We start from the raw sequence: 21,322 nt of genomic DNA, 5'->3' as shown, positions 1-21,322 counted from the left end.
GCAGAAAAGGTGTATCAGGTGTACCGGCTGAGACTGGTCAAAATACATAGATGATAATGCCTTTAAAGTGAGTGTGTACAGTTCCTAACGAATTGTCATCGCCGTTTCAGTGACAGTTGTTCTTGTTTTCGTATTATTCACGCTAAAAAATATCTGTTTATGTGCCCAATTCTCGTCAACTGAAGCGAATCGAATGCTCTCAGAAACTTACGGTTATGCTGCTCTAAGTAAAAGAACATGTCTGGAGTGGTTTCAACGTTTTAAAAATGGTGATTTCGATGTCGAAGACAAACATGGTGGTGGAAGAGAAAAAAAACCTTCATAGATGAATTGCTTGATGAAGATTTGTGCCAAACCCAAGAAGAGCTTGCCGAATCGTTGGGAGTGAGTCAGCAAGCCATTTCAAAACGTCTCAAGGCCCTGGGCATGATTCAGAAAGAAGGAAACTGGGTGCCGTACGAGTTGAAACCGAAGGACATCGAGCGCCGTCAATTTGAATGCGAGCAACTGCTTCAAAGACAAAATTGTAAGAGGTTTTTACATCGAACCGTAACCAGTGATGAAAAGTGGGTTTGATACGATAATCCTAAACGCAGAAAATCATGGGGAAAGCCCGGGCATGCTACTTCGTCGAAGGAAAAACCGAATATTCACGGCGCCAAGGTTATGGTGGGATCAGCTCGGTGTGATTTACTACGAGCTCTTAAAACCGGGTGAAACCATCACAGAAGATCGCAACCGAACGCAACTGATGCGCCTTAGGTTGCTGTCAGAGTGAAGGCGTCACGCGATGCGTCTAGGCGCGCGTGCGAGCTAGTTGCATTTGATCAAAGCAAACCTGTCAGAGTGAATGCGATGCGATAACAGTACATTGCATTGAATCGCATCGCGTTCCGCGTTCACTCGGACATCAACCTTAGTCTCGCGCTAAAAGAAAAGCGGCCACAATATCAAGAGCGACATGACAAAGTCATCCTCCAACACGACAATGCTCGGCCTCACGTCGCAAAAGTGGTCAAAAAGTACCTGCAAAAGTGGTCAAAAAGTACCCGGAAGTCTTGCCCCACTTGCCGTATTCCGAAGATGTCGCCCCTTCTGACTTCCACCTATTCCGTTCGATGGCACACGGCCTGGCAGATCAACATTTTCAATCCTTCGAAAAGTTGGAAAAATGGATTGCTTCATGGATAGCGTCAAAAGAGGACTCCTTTTTTCGAGCCGGGATCCGAAAATTGCCGGAAAGATGGGAGAAAGTTGTCGCTAGTGACGGACAATACTTTGAATAATACATCTGTAAGCACTTTTTCGCAAAGTTGTACACCGGATATTTTTGTAAACATGAACAAACATTGTCATAGTTACGATGCATGTAGCGATCAGACGCTTGCTGTTTTTTTTTTCAAAAGTCTGAAACTGACAGTGAATCGAGCTCATCGAGAGGTCCTATTTGAATGATACATGAGAAATCGCAGACCACTTCATATTGATTTTATCTTTGTTGATATCACATGTCAAATACTATTTAATTAGCTGAGAAATTTCTGGTAGAGAAATTTGTTACATATTTTGGTGTAAATTTCGATCGATAGACGCCTATCGAAAGAAAAGTTGATAATGAAATCCATTCCCCGAGCTGCCTTGACAGAAAACAATCCGAGCCACAAAGTCCCTAATTTTATTCATCACCTGCTGTATACAAGTATACGAATAAATAAATAAAATAAAATAGTGACAGGATACAGTACGTTGCAATGTATTGAACATAACACACGAATACCAGAAAACAGAGATTCCGAGAAATGAAATCAGACAATTTTGCTCGAAATAAGATTTTGTGTAATGACTTTACTTGACAAAGAAAATAGATCCAGCGCTCATCTCGTAAGACAAATTTAATTACTCGAAACGTCTCAAAACCGTAACGCAATGAAAATTAGTTGATCAACAGATAAATACTAAGCAATCTAAACAGTGTCAAAGTGCAAAATTGGATAAAATAGAAATCCACCTTTCCTCTCACCGGCCATCAACATCAAATTTCAATTCGATTAAACTAAATGATCCGTGATTCGAACCATCCCCAATACTCACAAATCTAGTGGTGGTTCGCTGGGTTACAGTCCGAGTGGTGGTGGTCTGTCTGACCGTGGGCTTCGTGGTCGGTGCGGGTTGTGGTCGCGCTGTCGTCGGGTTCGGGATCGTGGGTCTCGCGACATTCGGCACGTTGCCACCGTTACCATTCTCACCATCGTCACCAAACCGATTGGAAACGGTTCCCACCGTTGGCAGCTAAAATTGGATCGATATGAAAATTAGTGCTCGTAATGTTAATTGTACAAGGATGAGATACTAATGAGAAACAGGAATGAAATATATCGCAAATTTAGGACCAGCAGGAGCCACAAAGCAACTATGGAATGGGGAGGAGTGTGTGCGGAGTAATTTTGAATTTTAACAGTGCAAATCTACCGTGTCGTCGATGTTGAAGCTCAAACCGGCGGCAACCGGTCTGAGGATGAGGGTCGTGGTTGTGGTTATCCGGGCCGTCGTTTCTGGCAGGATTGGCATTTGACCCAATTGATGTAATAAATTTTGATTTCCACTTGGACCAGAACTGACAGGCGCAAAATTTTGACTGCCGCTAGCAACGGCCTGGCTCGGAAGTATTTGTGTGAGTGGCTGTTGCTGTGATGACTGTAGGACTTGAGGATTGAATACCGTTGATAGGAGCTAAACCAAAAATAGATGGTTCGAAAGAAACCAGACCAGAGTTTTACTACACGATTGGCGGTGATGATAAAATCGACGATTTTTCAGCCTAGTTACGTAGCGAAACGCACAGAAAATTAACAAATCGTCGATTTTACACGCAGACCTATTGATATCTACCAAATTCCACACCGACGGAACAACTATCCATCACCGGCATTATTTACGTTGTGAAAATATAATCGTGCACCCTCTATCAAACCTCATGTGTAATAAACCATTACCATCGAATTTTTTAGGTAAGCAAAACCGGCACAAGGGATGCTCTGAAACAGTTTAACACAAAAAAGCTTCTACACATAACATTCACGAACTAAAATCAAACTCAACGGTTATGTTTTTTCCAGTTATTATTGCGACAACCCCAGTATGAACAACATCACCACGAAACCACTGTGTTCAGTGTATCGTCATTCATGTGTTCACTGATTGTATCAACCCAATCCGACTCACCACGTTCCAAACTGTGGCTTTCTAAATGGCAATCAATGATACCATGTAAAACTCTAAGCTATGTCAATGTTATATGTAGAATAGATTTCTCGAAGGCTTCTGGAACCAGGTGGAACACAAACGACACAATTGGCATGTTCAATTACGAGAAACGTTTCTATTTGCCTCACTCTCAACTCACAGGTCGTGAGCAAACCGTGCCGGTGCATGGTTTAGTTGGTGAAATGCCGACGCCGACGCCGACGCCGACGCTTGGCTGCAATTTAATTAACCAATGCAACCGGGCTGCGTTAGAATGGTCTCATCACGCCGAAATTCAACGGTGAATATGAAGCATACCCAAGCGAAAACGCAGCTTGTACGAAACTAAATGTTATATTAATATTGCTAATTGAAAACAACAGTTCCTGCGATATGACACTATATTTGCACACAATTTGAAAGCAGCATGCTTTTTTCGCGAAAACCACAACGACCGAATTCAAACAACGCTCAAACTACTACTTACCAATATTAATTATGCTCAAGTAGATGTAATAAAATGAAAAAAAGGGTCATTACGTTTTCTATCGATTTCCTAGCGAACTGGATTTTGGTCAGATGTCTCGGGTGGAATGGTGAGAAAAATACAAAAAAAAACGAAATAAATGTGAAAAAAATAACGGAAACTTAGCTTATATTTTCGATTCTGAGACAAATATGCGCACATTTTCTTCACGTTTTGCACATTACACATTGTAATTCTGGAACCGGAAATCTGGGCAAAATTCAGTTTCAGGCTAAACTAAGTTGGTAAAAATCGATCCAGCCATCGAGACCTGGGCAGGTAGGCTTTTCTGAAAAGGCTCTTATGCGTAGTGGCGACATCCAATAGTGATTTTGATGGAGTATTTGGACACCTTTGAACCGACGTAGTTTCAGATGTTTTTGTGTTGTCATTTGTTCACGAGCACGTTTGTTCTTTTTTCGGTGCCGATCAGTAAATTTCTGTTTGTGTAAAGTAAAACATATAACGCGGATCAATTCATATCCGTTTTCCAAAAACGTAGTACCATTGGAAAGGGTATTACAAACTGCACAAAATGGCATATTTTTTCCAGTATAACCCTACTTTCACTTTTGTTAATCGTGATTGTTCACGAAAACGTTCATTGGGGTTGGTTGTCCGAGTTATTTATTTAACGTAGAGCAAGGTGCACTTTTTCGAACGAAATTAAGGTAACCTGACAAATATGTATTGAAAATAAACTAAAATTATTAGTTCATATAAACAAGAGATTAGAATCATTAAAAGTGGGAAATTGCAAACAAAAGAGATGATTCTATGATTCTATGATTCTATGATTCTATGATTCTATGATTCTATGATTCTATGATTCTATGATTCTATGATTCTATGATTCTATGATTCTATGATTCTATGATTCTATGATTCTATGATTCTATGATTCTATGATTCTATGATTCTATGATTCTATGATTCTATGATTCTATGATTCTATGATTCTATGATTCTATGATTCTATGATTCTATGATTCTATGATTCTATGATTCTATGATTCTATGATTCTATGATTCTATGATTCTATGATTCTATGATTCTATGATTCTATGATTCTATGATTCTATGATTCTATGATTCTATGATTCTATGATTCTATGATTCTATGATTCTATGATTCTATGATTCTATGATTCTATGATTCTATGATTCTATGATTCTATGATTCTATGATTCTATGATTCTATGATTCTATGATTCTATGATTCTATGATTCTATGATTCTATGATTCTATGATTCTATGATTCTATGATTCTATGATTCTATGATTCTATGATTCTATGATTCTATGATTCTATGATTCTATGATTCTATGATTCTATGATTCTATGATTCTATGATTCTATGATTCTATGATTCTATGATTCTATGATTCTATGATTCTATGATTCTATGATTCTATGATTCTATGATTCTATGATTCTATGATTCTATGATTCTATGATTCTATGATTCTATGATTCTATGATTCTATGATTCTATGATTCTATGATTCTATTATTCTATGAATCTATGATTCTAAAAGTTGTTTCGCCGAAATGTTCATGTCGCCGCTTTGTGCCGCCTAACAGACACCGACTGAATTGGCCGCCAACCCGCATTCGGAAGCGGCGGTCTCTTGGGTTCAAACCTGTAATCGCCTCGATTGCCCGATCTACTCAAACCTAGGTCTCATTGCTTTAGTTTTTTTTTGCACTCAACCAACGAAAAATACCACTAACATTTGTCTGGTAGATACACCTAAGCAAATGCTTTGATGCTTAGTAGCTAATAAAGTCAACAAATTTTCTTGGGCTCTCTGTTCTGGGGATCATTGATTGATAAAGATTGATTTTATCCGAAAGAGTAGTCTTTCGGGTTTGAACGCGGGGAAATGAATTTATCCGTTATTTTTAATATGAGATATTTCAGTAGTACAATTGTAGGTCAACAAAACAGGCGTAAACGCTCAATTCGAATCACGATATTAAGACCAATGAAGGATTCGGTGAGAAGACCCTTCTGGCGAAATGACCCTGACTCTTTTTTTACATACCTACATACTACAAAATGGTGCAACTTTTTGCCTTTCTCTATAGAAAGGTATTAGAATTGCTGGAAAACCGACTTTCGAACGGAGCCTCGGAGACCCATAGTGTTATATACCATTCGACTCAGTTTGACGAGATCGGAAAATGTTTGTGTGTGTGCACTTTTCGAAGATATTTATACGCGCTCAATTTTATTAGAGATGGCTGAACCGATTTTAACAAACTTGGGCTCGTTTGAAAGTTATTGTCGACCCATTGATTAAGTTCAAAGATCAAATGGCTGTGATTTTTGGTTCCGACGATATGATTGTATAAGCGACGTAACCGACAAAACGCGTTGTCTTTTTACCGCGCAAGTTTCTCGGAGATGACCAAACAGATTTTAACAAGTTTAGGGCCGTTTGAAAGCTATTGTTAGGCCATTGTTCAAGTTCGAAGACCAAATGGCTGTGACTGTTGATTCCGGAGATATAATGGTATAAGTGACTCAACCGATAAAACACGTTGTTTTTTACCGCTCTAATCTATATAAGAGTGCCAATATTTTGGAATCACATCTAATTTCGTAAAGCGCTATTGTTCAAAAGTTTAAGCACCTCGAAAAAAGTCCTCATTAAAATTTTGAGCTGAATCGGACATGGGTAAGGGGTGCTGCCCAGCGGTTAAAGTTTGAAAATTTTCGATCTTGAAAAAGCACCATAGGAGGGAGTACATGAAATTTCCGAAATCGAAATTTTTTTTTTGATGTCACAAGTCCCAGAAAGTCGATTTTTTTAAATTTTTTTTTTGGAGATAACACTAAATCTCGACGTTTCATGCAATTCTAAAACTTTTGGCAACAACAATTTTTTTTCGATTTCGGAAATTTCATGTAGAGCAGCATTTCCTTTACCACCATATGAAGCACGCTGCATGCTCAATAATATTCAAACACTTGAAGAATGCAATGCTTTATTTTATCAGCGACATTATTTCTCAACGCATCCAATCTAATTTTTTTTTCGCATTTGATTATCATTAACTATTTTTCAGGAATGAAAAATAATCACATATGTGCTCAAAAGATCGGTCGTGAGGTGACTAGAATATATTCGATGTACGCTGTCCCAACTCGGGGCTGTTATCGAACGGTTACTGCCACAGCTCAGGGAGGCGGAAAATGCACGGAATGCATAAGAACGCAGGTTCGAGTTCACCTTTATCAGTGAGTGTAGTATTAAGATTCTAAAATAACTGCTTAGGTAAAATTACATTGCCAGAACAGCGCATTTCAATACCTTTTAAAACCAAAATTTGTTTTTAATCAATTGAAAATTTTCATACGAATTATTTTACTGTTTTGATTATAAAGTTTTTAACCATAAGTTTTTAACCATTTTCTGAGCTTTTGGGCGGGGTTGGGAATCGAATCCAGGAAGGCTGCGTGAAAGGCATCGATTTACCCATCGCCGTCCCTTTTTTCTTAAAAATAATCCAATAATTGTCTACCAAAATAAATTTTAACTAAATTTCATAACATTGTGGTACCAATTAACAATAGAAAATGATTCGGCAAGTTAAAAGCAATCAATTTACTCACTCCTAGAATTAGCCGTTTTCGAGATATTTAGACATGAAATGCAAAGAGCTCAAAATTTTAATATATTACGCCGATTCTACAAGTTAACAGTTAACTGCTAGGAGGACAGTCACTGAAGTGTAACTGAACTGAAACTTCATTGTCATTGTCTTCATAGTGTAATTTAAGGGATATTTTTTCCAAAATCGGTTTATCTCAATGACTATTTTTTATCAGGAACTTAAAACCGGAAAACGCCTAAAACGCCTGTAGCAGCTTACTTTTCTAGTCGAAGCTTATCAAGTTAACAAAACATCCAGAATTTGTTTTCTTTTGTTCCGTTTATATAGGTGTTAACTTTCCGACCCTATGTGCGAAGCCGGAATTCGAAATTAGGTGAGCTGGTTGGAAGGTATTCACTTACCCATCCCGCCACAGGTATGTCCCAAAAATAAAGGTTTGAAATTTATGTTTAATATGAAACTATTTAAGAAAACTTATTGGAGAACTTTTGTTTTTGAACTTGATTTTTTCGATAAATTTTTAATTATCGAAAAAAGCTTTCAACTTTCTTTCAGTGTATATTTCCTAGAAAGTTTTTGTCTTTTCGAACTACAGTGATATTAAAAACCTGTTTTAATCCACCTAGTGGTGTAATGGTGCCTTTTCCATTAACATTTCACGAGTTTCATATTGGACATTTTGAATAACTGTTTGCAGAACCGGAATCGGCAGACTGTCGAAGTTGCAGTAAGTTTTAAGGGTCATTGAATAGCCAGGTTTGAATAGTTTTATAATCTGGTTAGAAAATTTCATACTTTTTTGTGGTGTTAACTATATGAAGGTTAGAAACTTTTATCTTTCATTCTTCCGTCTTTACCTCATCATACCGTATTTAACAAAAATCACACACCAATCATAGTGCCTGTGCCGTGATGGTGTTTTCTTCAAACGGACTCGCTTGTGTTTTCAAAATCGAGCTTCGGTGTTGGTTTTAGTTTTCTTTATCGCGTGTACGAAATCGAACACCACACACATGCGTGCTTCGTTCGTAGAGGCTGTGTTGTGTTTCTTCTCGCCGTACCACCGCATGTTCGTAACGGTGCGCTTTATAAGACGGTTTGAAATTTCGGGCACACATAACCTTGTAATTCGGGAGTCGAAAGTCAGATCCGGATAAAATTCAGGAGTTATCATCAGATCATAAACCTTCGCAGGGAAAAACGAATTCGTTCCATTTTAAAGTTTGTGTTTGTGGCACCGGAGCCGGGAACTGGTATAGCCGGAATGGATACGTTCGGTTGCAACTGACAAGGCCATCTGTGATCCTCACGGTAGCGATCACTTGCGATCATAGTTTCTATCACCAACCGTGTAAGATCATCGGAAACAATCAATGTTTCGTATGATTTCACACGCAACATTGATTGGAAAAGTTACGCGAGCTCGATATCTGAGAAACTAGAAACATTACAGGAGCTTCCTCCGGAGGAAGAGTATACATTTTTGGCTGGCTTGTTTCTTGATACCGCAATTCAAGCTCAGACGAAACGAGTACCCAGCGCGCAAACTAGTATGCGTTCTCCCAACCCATGGTGGGACAAAGAGTGCTCAGAGCTGAAAACGAAAAAAGCTTCAGCCTTCATCTCGTTTAGAAGGAACGGAACCCCAGATAATTATCGGAAATACGCGGCGTTAGAATTTCAAATGAAAAGTCTGATTAAAGCTAAGAAACGCGGTTACTGGCGAAGGTTTGTTGACGGATTAACTAGAGAAACAGCAATGAGCACTCTTTAGAATACGGCCCGTCGCATGCGCAATCGAAATCACGCAAACGAAAGCGAGGAATATTCAAACCGCTGGATATTCGATTTCGCTAAAAAAGTATGTCCTGATTCTGTTACGGAACAGAAGATATCCCGCGTCGCGACTTCGAATACAAACGAACCGCCGTTTTCGATGCTAGAGTTCTCACTTGCGCTCTTGTCGTGTAACAATAGAGCCCCGGGGTTAGACAGAATTAAATTCAACTTGTTGAAAAATCTGCCTGACTCTGCCAAAAGGCGCTTGTCGAATTTATTCAACAATATTGTTCGTGTGGAACAATATTACAAGATACCATCGACAACTTGTCAACATGGTCTCTGGGTATCGAGTTCTCTACGGAGAAAACTGAGCTGGTTGTATTTTCAAGGAAGCGAGAGCCCACAGGTATCGACGAAAGCTTGCTTCCGGTGGTTAGACGTGAGCCGTGACTTTATTCGTGTAATGTCAAGGCTCATGTCTAATCATTATATGTTCATCGCGCATCTCCGTCGTGTGGGGCTCGCCAAGAGTGATGTCTGCGTTTGCGATGAGGGTTATCATGACATCGAACATGTTGTTTGGATGTGTGTCGAGTATTGTGATGCCAGGTCCCAACTCATAGGTTCCCTTCGGGCCCGAGGTATACCACCCTTCGTATCAGTCCGCGACGTCTTGGCAACTCGAAATCTTCCTTATATGACTCTCATCTATAACTTCTTGAAAACTATCAATGCCCAAATTTAGAGCTCTCCCTATCTCTCTCTCTCTCGTCTACAGCTCTATCGCACTCTTCTTTACGCTGCTGAAAGTATGACCTGTATAAACGATGCTTCAGAGCGTGCACCTGCCTTGAACTGACTGAGTTGCTGAACACTACCCAAAAACGCCACATCAACGTCAGAGCACACCAACAAAGCATCCCAGCCAAGGATAATCTCTCTCGTTACAATCTGAAGAACGTGAAGATCCAGAAAACTCTAAAAAACTTGTGCCACAAACGAATGATGTATTGTAATTCAAAATCAATATTTTGTAAATCCCACCCTCCTCACATTCCTTTACTAACTCTAGGGGAGTATGCCGCCCCCTTAATACGGCGTTCCTTTTTTCCTATAACAACAAGACAATCGGCCACGTTAAGCTAAAGCAAATGAGCCAAACAAAAATTTTATTTTAAAAAAAACTGACAAGGCCTATCGATTGGAATTAATTTGAGCCCCAAGAAACCCCATTTTTATGTGCTTGAAATGTTCAACACTTTTTATCCTGTAATTTAGGAACCGGAAGTCGGAGCAAAATGAAATTCAGGAATTTTCTTTGAAATCATAAAAAAAATTCATTTGAATCTAATTTTGTGAAAATCGGTCTCGCCATCTTTGAGTAAATTTAGTACACGTATTTTCATTTTTTGTACATTTTATCCCATAATTCCGGAACCGCAAGTCAGATTCAGGAGTTTTCACCACAAGACTTTTCATTTGAATTTGAGTTTGCGAAAATTGGTTTAGCCATATCCGAAAAAATTAGTGTAAAAAAACGTTACATACACAGTAACGTAGTGGTAGCCCAGCGGGTCAACCGAATTGAGGTGTACAAAAATAACGATGACTGCAACGAACGGGACTCGATGCGAGCAACTACAAAACAGTAGTCAATATAGTCAAATTCCATTCTTCAATTCGGCTTCAGGCCCAAACATAAATGGCTAAGAGGATAATGTGTGTCACTACAAAGACAGGAAGAGAAAATGAAATTTAAGCTCGGGACCTGGAAAACGCAATTATTTCAGAAAAAAAAAACAATTGAAAATACAAACGATTTCGTTAAAAAATTAGATCGAATTGTTGGTTTAGCTAATGTAAGACCACATAAATTCTCTTTGGATACACATATTCATAATTGCCTTATGTGTATTGTTGCAGGGAACCAGGATCGGTAGTTCAAAAGTATTGGAGTAGGTCTCGCAAGCCAGTTGTCGTATGTTCTATCCGTGCAATGACCCAGTAAACATACGAATTGATCTGTTAAAACATAAGTTCAAGTTTCAGAGATTCGACCACAAACTTTTTCTGACCAAGACACGGATGACCATAAAATGACAAATTTCAAAAAAGTAGGTATATCTAATAACCCGTCACAAAATAAATCTAGATGGACAATCGTGTGAAAAATACGTCGCCGAAGCAGCAGATTGTGTACGTGTGTTACAAAATCACCAAATATTTACAGTTTGCTATTTATAAATACGATACATAAACTGCCCAGCAAAAAAAAAACGACATTGAAAAAACCTAATCGGCGAACACCTAACTCGATTTCTTATTCTATAAGGAGTATTGGCAACAAATTTCGACTTTAATTTATTAAAGCAACAGCGTATTTTACGAATATATTCTTTTAGCAAACTTGTTTTTAGAATTTATCTACCGAATAGATGCTTAGAAATCGGTTTATGAATGTGCCGATGAAGGTCATGTTGTTGTTCAGCCATGACAAATATTTAAATACTACATACCTTAAAACCAGAATGACACTTATGGACAATGTGAGTAAATAAAAAGTAGAGAGAAATATATAATATAAACATTTAGTAACCGATGTTCTTAGATTAAAGACTATTCGCACTCAATTCGCCCGCACCAAGTATTCGATAAAGTTCCATCTTCTAAGCATTAATCAATACTGCTCTAGCACTACTTCTTGATATAATATCTACAATATTTCTACATACACAAGCTCAACAGTTAGTATAGCGCATTCCTCCAGCAAAGAGGATATATTCTTAGTAGTTTGAAATTAGTTTTTTAATACTATCATAATAATACTCATCGGTCCATTAGTAATGTTCAGTGTCATATTATGTACCGAATCCATGGCCGGGGAATCCGCAAGTGTCGGCGGCTGCGTCGAGCTAGTAGCGATTGTCCCAGTGGTACTAGTCGTTGCTGCCGCAGTACTAGATTCCACCGAGAAGCCCCCGTTACTAGCGCTGCTGCTTCTACTACTGCTAGTGGTACCAGAACCAACGGTATTAGGTAAGGTAGTAGTAGTAGTTGTTGAAGTTGTAGTGGGAGTTGTAGTAGTAATAGTAGAAGTAAATATTGTAGTAGAAGGAGGAGTAACTGTAGTACTAGTTGTACTGGTTGTGGATGTGGTAGTAGATGTAATTGAAACAGGTGCTACCGGTTGTGTTATCTGTGATTGTGCCAATTGGGGTCGTTGCTGAGGTCCACTGGGGATCACATTCGGACTCGGTGTCGTCGGAGCTGCTGTCGTCGTTGACAGGAGCAGTGTCTGCAGCAGTATCTGGGACTGATCCCGATCGAAATCATTTCTTACCGGACGGTCGGATGGGCTTACGCCATTTCCACCATTACTACCGATTTGGTTGAACTGCAGTCCCCGGATGTACTCCTCCAGGCGTCGATGATATTCACCCGATGGATCCCAACGCTCCCGGAGAGCCTGATACTGAGTTGGATAGTTGTTGTACAGTGTGGTAATGATTTTGATGGCATTCTCCTTCTGGGTGGCGGAACATCGTCCACATTTTGTGCGAAGGGCTTCCGGAAGGATTCCTGAAAAATAGACCCGAAAACAAAAACAGTTATTCAACATGCATGAAATCAGGAGATACGACTTTAGGTGTCTTTTTGTCTGAAATTACAATTTAGTGACTTGCAAATAATATTGATTATTCCGAAGTCTTACAATCAAAACAGGAAAAAAAAATGCAGGAATCACGAAAGCTAAAAGTGTAAGTCACTGGGCCATTATTAAACACTACAAACTTTGATTAGGCGACAATCAACCTGAGAAAAAATGTAAATGAAGCAAAAACTTGTGATACGTGATATTCTGAGAGTCATTGAGTGCGACATCGACAAAAAATCTTCAAGATTATCTATTCAAAAAAAAACTAGGAAAATTACTGCGATTTCAGAATTGAGAATGTAATTGAATGTCAGCATTAGTGAAATACTGAATTGAGAAGCATGATTTTTAAAAAGATAATTGGAACTATATTTGTTCGCGAATATAAGATTTTCCATGATGTACATGAAAGTAGATTTAAAACGACAGAAAGTGGGTTTTTATGAATCACTAGAAAACTGATTAAACAAAAAATGCTGTTTCCCCTAAATGATTCTCAAAACATTTGATCCGACCTAAAAGCAGAAGTGTATAAATTGGATGTCTAAATTAAAACAAAGACAAATTACATTTAAAATATAAATACTTTAAAATGGAAATAAACAAAACCGTCATCCAAGTCGGTCAGTCTCATCGTCTGGAATGCCATGGAAGACTGTTAATTGTAAACTGAAGTAGTGTGAACAAGGCATTGATTAAATCTCCGAAGCAACCACCGCCGCCGCCACCGCCGCCGCCACCGCCACCGCCCGGGGTCTCGACTAGTAATTAAATATTCTGGTCTCGGCATCCCTCGTGGAAATGAAATCTCATCATCAAGCGTTCGTGCCGCCGTGCCGTGCGAGGGAATTGGGTGTGGTGTGCTTTACGTTGTCATTTTAATTATTTTATACCCTTTTCATCAACAGCAAGGCTTAGTTGTCTGATCAAATCGCTCCTATTAACCCTTTAATTCCTTTTGAATATTGATGCAAAAAAATGTGTTGAGTGTGGTTCAGTTGCCTTCTACCGTTTGTCAAATTTGAAACGAAGAGACCTGTGCGAGAGTTCCGTTTTTGATACAGGAAAATTTCGATGGATGTTACATTTTTGAAAGTAATTTTTGAATTATTCACCAGCTAAATGAATAGAATGTTTGACGCTCAAACGAGTTGTTCGATTTTATTCGACGTCAACGGATTTCAACACTGCGATCATGATTCAATTTTCTTAAAATTGAGTTTTCGTTTGTTAGACAACATCTGGACAGAGTAAATTTGAAATAAACTTTTCTTGGAGATTCCTTTATCTGAAACTAATGAAAATTGTCAAAGTTACAACGCTTCTCTCAAAAACAAAAATTCATCGTTGAGGGCGATCCGGAGTAACAGTGTATGAAGGAAACCAATGGAGAGTAATAATTTCCAGATATCAGCGAAATATTTTGGGAAAAATTGTGTGCTTGATCTTCTGCGTTTATAAGATACTACACTTTGTTGCGCAATAACATTAGATTAGATGTAGAAAAAACAAAACTACTTTTAATAAATTTAAAATATTATTGAAAAAATGCTCTATGACAGTGGCACTCAAACTTTTTGTATCGAAGACCAAAGGTTAGAAATAGCTGCTCTTTGATAAACAACATTCTGTGTTATTCGTTTTTCACGCTACAAACTTTTAACGATTGCCCTTGAGCTGTATTGACGGTAACATAAAAGCTAAACGGTTAGGAAAATTACACTTAAATAGAAATGGCATATCAGTGGGTATCATTGGAATGCGCGGAAAAAAAATTTTTCACCTTTGCATTTGCTAGTCAAAATTCTTGCCTCGATAACATTTGCCACTAACTATTTAACTTTCTATAGTTACTGTACTTTTTGCGCTTCTTCCTGTACTTTCTATACTTACTCATGTACTTACCGTTTTTTTTAATTTGATGAAGCTGTTCCTGTACTTTCAGTTCATGTTTCTGTGTCTTTTGTACCAGTTCCAATGCTTTCTTTCAGTTGTCCCAGTACTTGTTCCTGTATAACCTATACTTTCTGTAATTGTTCATACCCTCTCTGCACTTCTTTCTTTATTTTCTTCTTTTTCTTGTATGTGTTAAACTTCATGCACCTATTCCTATACCTTCAACACTTGCTCCTGTGCATTCTGCACTTGCTTCTCATATTGGTGTATCTGTAGCTGTCCTGGTAAAATTTGTAGCGATCAAAAATTATCTTTAAAACCGGGGAAACCAGCTTCCAATCACAACTCATATAGACCCATTGCGATGTTGTCCTGCATCAGAAAATTGTTCGAAAAAATTATTCTACGACGTCTCGACACTTGGGTCGAGACGAACGGTTTGTTGTCAGATACTCAGTTTGGCTTCCGTAGAAATAAAGGGATGAATGATTGCCTTGCATTACTTTCATCTGACATCCAAATTGCCTTCGCTCAAAAGCAACAAATGGCATCTGTATTTTTAGACATTAAAGGAGCATTTGATTCAGTTTCCATTGATGTTCTTTCAGACAAGCTTCACCAAAATGGACTCCCAGCGGTTATAAATAATTATTTGCACAACCTTTTGTCAGAGAAACACATGCATTTTTCACATGGCGATTTGGCAACACTCAGAAATAGTTACATGGGTCTCCCGCAAGGCTCATGCCTCAGTCCGCTCCTCTATAATTTTTACGTAAATGACATTGACAGCTGTCTAGTAACCCCATGTACACTAAGACAATTGGCAGATGATGGCGTGGTTTCAGTTACTGGACCCAAAGCTATTGATCTGCATAAACCATTGCAAGATACCTTAGATAACTTGTCCGATTGGGCTGTTCATCTTGGTATCGAATTCTCTGCGGAGAAAACAGAGTTAGTCGTCTTTTCAAGAAAGCATGATCCCGCGCAGCTTCAGCTCCATATGATGGGAAGAATGATCCAACAGGTTTTAACTTTTAAATACCTCGGGGTGTGGTTCGATTCCAAATGCACGTGGGGAGGACACATTAGGTTTCTGATAACAAAATGCCAACAAAGAGTAAATTTTCTTCGAACAATAACAGGATCTTGGTGGGGTGCTCATCCGGAAGATCTAATAAAATTGTATCAGACAACGATACTTTCAGTGATGGAATATGGATGCGTTTGCTTTCGTTCCGCTGCAAACTCTCATATTATCAAACTGGAGCGAATTCAGTATCGTTGTTTGCGAATTGCTTTAGGGTGCATGCATTCGACACATACAATGAGTCTTGAAGTTCTGGCGGGAGTTCTTCCATTAAAAGATCATTTTGGGAGCTTTCATCACGCCTGCTAATAAGATGTGAGGTGCTGAATCCCATGGTAATTAATAATTTCGAACGACTAGTCGAGCTTCGATCTCAAACAAAATTCATGACAGTATATTTTAACCATATGTCACAGGAAATCAACCCTTCAAGATATATTCCTATCCGTGTCAGCCTCCTAAATGTCCCTGACTCAACTTTATTTTTCGATACATCCATGCAGCGCGAAGTGCGTGGAATCCCGGATCATCTACGTTCGACGGAAATCCCAAAAATATTTTCAAGTAAGTTCAGGCATATTGACTCTGAGAAAATGTTTTACACGGACGGATCGCGAATTGAAGAAGCGACAGGGTTTGGTATGTTCAACAATAATGTTTCGGCCTCATTTAGGCTTCAAGAACCTGCATCTGTTTATATAGCAGAGCTAGCAGCAGTTCAATATAGTTTGAGTGTAATCGTCACATTAATTCCAAACCATTATTTCCTCTTCACAGATAGTCTGAGTGCAATTGAAGCCATTCGCTCAAACATGACTGACAAGACTGAACCGTTTTTCCTGGGCAAAATAAAACAGTGCCTGAACGACATATTGAACAATAATTATCTAATCACTATAGTCTGGGTCCCGGCTCATTGCTCCATTCCTGGCAATGAAAGAGCCGATATTTTAGCCAAACGTGGTGCTATTGAGGGTGAAATTTATGAGAGACCAATTGCTTTCAACGAATTCTATAGCTCGTCTCGCCAAAGAACACTTGCCAGCTGGCAAGCTTCTTGGGATAAAGATGATCTGGGTCGGTGGATGCACTCAATTATTCCGAAAATATCGACAAAGGCATGGTTCAGGGGACTGGATGTGAGTAGAGATTTCATTCGTGTGATGTCTAGACTCATGTCCAATCACTACACGATAGATGCACATCTCCTTCGAATTGGGCTCTCCGAGACTAATCATTGTGCTTGTGGCGAAGGTTATCGAGATATTGATCATGTCGTTTGGACATGCGTGGAGTATCGTGATGTCAGATCTCAACTAATAAATTCTTTGCGTACCCAAGGTAGACTATCCAATATCCCAGTTCGAGACATTCTTGCTTGTCGTGACCTTTCATACATGAAACTTATTTATCATTTCATAAAGAAAACTGGAGTTTCAATTTAATAAAGGCCCCTTTCAAGACTTAGTTCTGATCCCAGCTGCGTCCATGAGTTCAACCAATAGCTAAATTAGAATAAAAATAATGTAATGATACAAACAAACTCGAAACAGTTTATGAAATTATTAACAAAATGTCTGAAAATAACAGCTTATTTTATAATTTATAGAAGTTAATCGTTTGGTTAAAATAATATTTCCGAGTAGATTTCATAATTAATGACGAGTTACCTAAGATGATATTTAAGTAATAAGAGAATATGTTTTAATAAATGCAAAACGTTGTGACTATGTTAGAATTAAATTAGGATAAGAATATTATGTAAAAGTGATGCTACGACGAAGAAAAACTTATGTAAACTGCCTTAAGAAATAAACGTATTTATGAAAAAAAAAAATTATCTTTGCATGGAACTTATTTCAAGCACTTACAAGATCGTAATAATCAATAATCGTGTCTGGGCCAATTAAAAACTACAAGAATCAACCCCATGTGGTTGTTCGAGCTATTCATGTGGAACAAGGCAACCAAAATTTCTAATGATCTACAATCAAACAGTTCAATCAATCGTCACACTTTTGAATCCGCTATTGCACGAGAGTTTGCCTAGATTTATCTCGATTAGAAACCAACACCGAACATTGTTTGTTTTATAGCCGACGAAATTACACCAACATCCCAAATGTATGCAATTATATCTTTGTACATACTTGCGATACGAATTTTGATATTAAAGCTTCTCTTCGTCAAGCTAGTGTTCAAGTTTTGTGTGCAAGCGTTTTATAGCGTTAAGTTTCTCTACCATTCTGCGATTTCGGTTGAAGCGATAAATTTTTTCTCATTATCAATCGAATTTACCCTGGGGTAGTTGTCAATTTCTCAGGCGAAACGACATAACATGGAATTTCATCCAAGCTTGCATGACACAAGATCAGAGCATAAAAATTAAAACTTCAAATCGTTTTATGGCACTTTTTGTCTTGCTGTCTAGCAACAACCAACACCCTACCTCTAGCATGCTACGCATAGGACTGAAACGTTAGCTAAAATTTCGCTTATATTTATAGATTCGCGTGCTTCTAACAGCTTCGCTTCTGCACCGATTGACTAATCAAAGTGAAGCTTTCCCTTTGATATATCGCTTACTCCTTCAGAACCGTTCTCTATGGCATGCATAGATGCATGAATTTCAATCATGTATAATTAAAAATACGTGGCTTGATACATTCAAATCGAATCTTAGAAATATTTCCAATCAAATAATGAAATAATATTAATAATTGATTCAAAATACACTGAACTGTAAGTGTTTGAAACCTGACCACATTTCTACGTGTATTTTCCTTGAGTTTCTAATTTGCATCCCTATATAGACAATAAAGATGTGTTCCACATCAAAACGATTGAGTTCAAATGAATAACCGAACTTGCAATTTGAAGCATTAGGGCATGTTCAGGAGTATTGCAGTTCTAGATGCAGAATTTATGTCAGTTTTAAAATTTGAATCTGAAAATTATAACAAGAAAAACTGGCAGCCTCGGCAGCGTTTTACTCGTGTTTCAAAAGTACAAAATAAAACGGTAGTGTATACCAGTTTTAAATTTAACCGTAGAACTGTTCGAATAAATAAAACTAGAACGGCTGGCTGGGGATACGTTTGTTTCAGTGTAAGTTCTATTCTAGATCGCCCATATAATACATCAAGTTGCTGAATCGGCTCTTACTGGATAGATTTGAGCAGCACATGCATCAAAGTAGGCACGTTTAGTTCGTGCGCCTAGATTTTGCAATGAAATTGAAACAAGTAGGGTAAGGGCTCCCTATTTCATCTCATTTGTAAGGACGTTACCTTAAAAACCTGAGTTAGCCACTAAAATCACTATGATTTTTTTCATATTCCTGCTTAATTCGCTTTGCTTCACATGGAGAATGGATTCACAATCCTTGGAAATTAAAATAATGTTCAAAAATCAACTAAAAACACTTCTGATATGTTCACTACTCTGCTCCTAATTCCAACTCAAAGGATTTTCGTTCATCCTATCGTTGGTCCTTTATTCATCCTATTAATTAGTAATTGCGACAGCAATCGAAACAAAACATTCCACTATTACACTCTCAGGTTCAAAATGTTCGAATTTTTCTTAAAAATGGCTTGATGCCAACTATAAGATAATACACGATATTTTTAGAACCAGTTTTAAACTATTTCGACGTTTAAAATTTTTTGGGTCGTTTTCGTTACCTATCGTTTTAAATTTAAAATTTTACTGTTTTTTTTGCTAAACTTAAAAACAAAACAAAAAAGGAATTGTTTTTATTTAGGCATTAGCCCTTCTAAAAACAAAATCCAAAGCCAGAGATGCCATTAATACAGATTTATCTGTATTGTACAGATTTTTGCGTTCGCATACTGATTTATATCAGAGTACAGATTTTATACAGATTTCCTAAATGTAATACAGGTTCATAAGAAGTGAGAAGTAAAAAGTTAGACTTTTCTCTCTGAGTATCTATTAGTATTTGATTGCAGTAATTCTTTGAAAGTTCAGTAATCAACGGACAAATCGCATGTTAAAATGGAAATCTTCGCAGATATGAAGAATTATCTTTTAACATGATTTTATTAGTGAAAACAGATAGAGCAGATATAGACTTTTTATGCAAGGCAATACATATTTTCTGTGAAAATATCTGGCATCTCTGTGCACAGCCGATGAAACACACACCCTTAACAGCGTTATGTTGACATATAGCGGAAAGAAACCAGTGCTACTAGATTTGCCACAATGGTTATTTCATTAGTATTTAACACGCTCTTTCTGTTAATATCTGAAGCCGAAATAGTTTTATTGAAATATAAATATCAATAAGATAATTAAACTAATGTCACGGATACCAAAAAAAATCACTTGTTGATGATAATTTGAAGAAGAAAAACAATTTTGTTCTGTAACATTATGAGAAAACCTAGCAACTTTGCGAAAATAATGAGATGAAAACAAAGCGCAATAAAGTGAACCAAGTGAAAAGCTTTCATCTCATATTTTTGAAGACTTTTATTGCTTGTCGGGTAGTTTTTAAAGTTTTTAATCGTTAATTAAACAAGTGGCAAGTGAACATTACTAATTATGAAGTCATCCAGCATTCAAAATTAGTGTAATTGTGCAAAACAGTGATCATGTTTTGAGACGAATCGTTTATTAGATATTCAGAAACATGACGAACTGTAAATCTTAAGACGAAAATGTGTCCTAAATCAAAAGTGAGTTTGTTTTAAATGAAAAAATCGATCACAGAAGAATTTAAAATCATTTCTTCCAATGGAAAACTGTGACAATAGCTTAAATATTCATTTTTAAACATTTCACAGTTTGGTTTAGGTACGTTCTAAGATATTATTCATGCTCAAAGTAATGAGTTGAACGCATGAGATGGAAATAGGAGCTCAGATGAAATAGGGAGCCCTTACCCTAGAGAGAAGAGCTTAGCTTACTTTTATTTCCTTGTGTCAAAATTTTCTTATGTCGTTTTCGCTTGAGAACACTGAAACTGACCCAGGGTAGTTTCATCAAACAAACACTTTTCACGAAACTGTGCTGGTTTCGCACTTAGCAACGGGGATTTGAGCAAACCTGATATAAATGGTTATATAATACGGTTCGAAAATGCCTCGATTTTTTTCAGTTCAAGAACGTTGAAACTAGGTTCGAACCTAGGTTCGAAACTAGCTTCAAACAAACGGTTTGACAGCAGTGAGGGTGGAAACTGGATTAGGTTTGGCATCAAACGACATCAGTGTAGCCATCTTGGAGAAATCGTTGTGCAGTCCAAATAAAATTTTTGGGTGCCAACCGAGATCGAAAACTGAATACAGGTTAAACTGAAATAAGTCTATTTGTTCATCGATTCTCAGAACCCAATAAGCCCGATAAATTTATGTGAAATTTCTACAAGACGGATCTGGTTAAAAAACAAGTAGTTTGGAACCTAGAGTAGATGCTTTTCTAGATCTTAATCTTGAATATCTCGACTTGTATTAATGGCAGTAACACAAT

The 21,322-nt window shown here is 37.7% G+C and overlaps 1 protein-coding gene across 19 annotated transcripts in view; it reads right to left on the bottom strand.

The window, feature by feature from the left end:
- LOC131431327 (uncharacterized) overlaps nt 1-21,322 on the bottom strand; it is an 84,904-nt gene that overhangs the window by 4,297 nt on the left and 59,285 nt on the right. For 18 of the 19 annotated variants that reach the window (XM_058596970.1, XM_058596962.1, XM_058596964.1 and 15 more), the window contains 2 exons: nt 12,046-12,758; nt 2,092-2,289 (listed from right to left, as the gene is read on the bottom strand). In XM_058596970.1, the coding sequence (XP_058452953.1) occupies nt 2,092-2,289; nt 12,046-12,758 (911 nt within the window). The remainder of the gene's footprint in view (nt 1-2,091; nt 2,290-12,045; nt 12,759-21,322) is intronic. The other variant, XM_058596981.1, reaches the window with a different exon arrangement.

This window comes from Malaya genurostris, chromosome 2, assembly GCF_030247185.1.
Source record: "Malaya genurostris strain Urasoe2022 chromosome 2, Malgen_1.1, whole genome shotgun sequence".
NCBI classification, from domain to species: Eukaryota; Metazoa; Arthropoda; class Insecta; order Diptera; family Culicidae; genus Malaya; species Malaya genurostris.
Note: the sequence above shows the minus strand (reverse complement) of the source record. Positions and strands in the feature narration are given on the sequence as shown.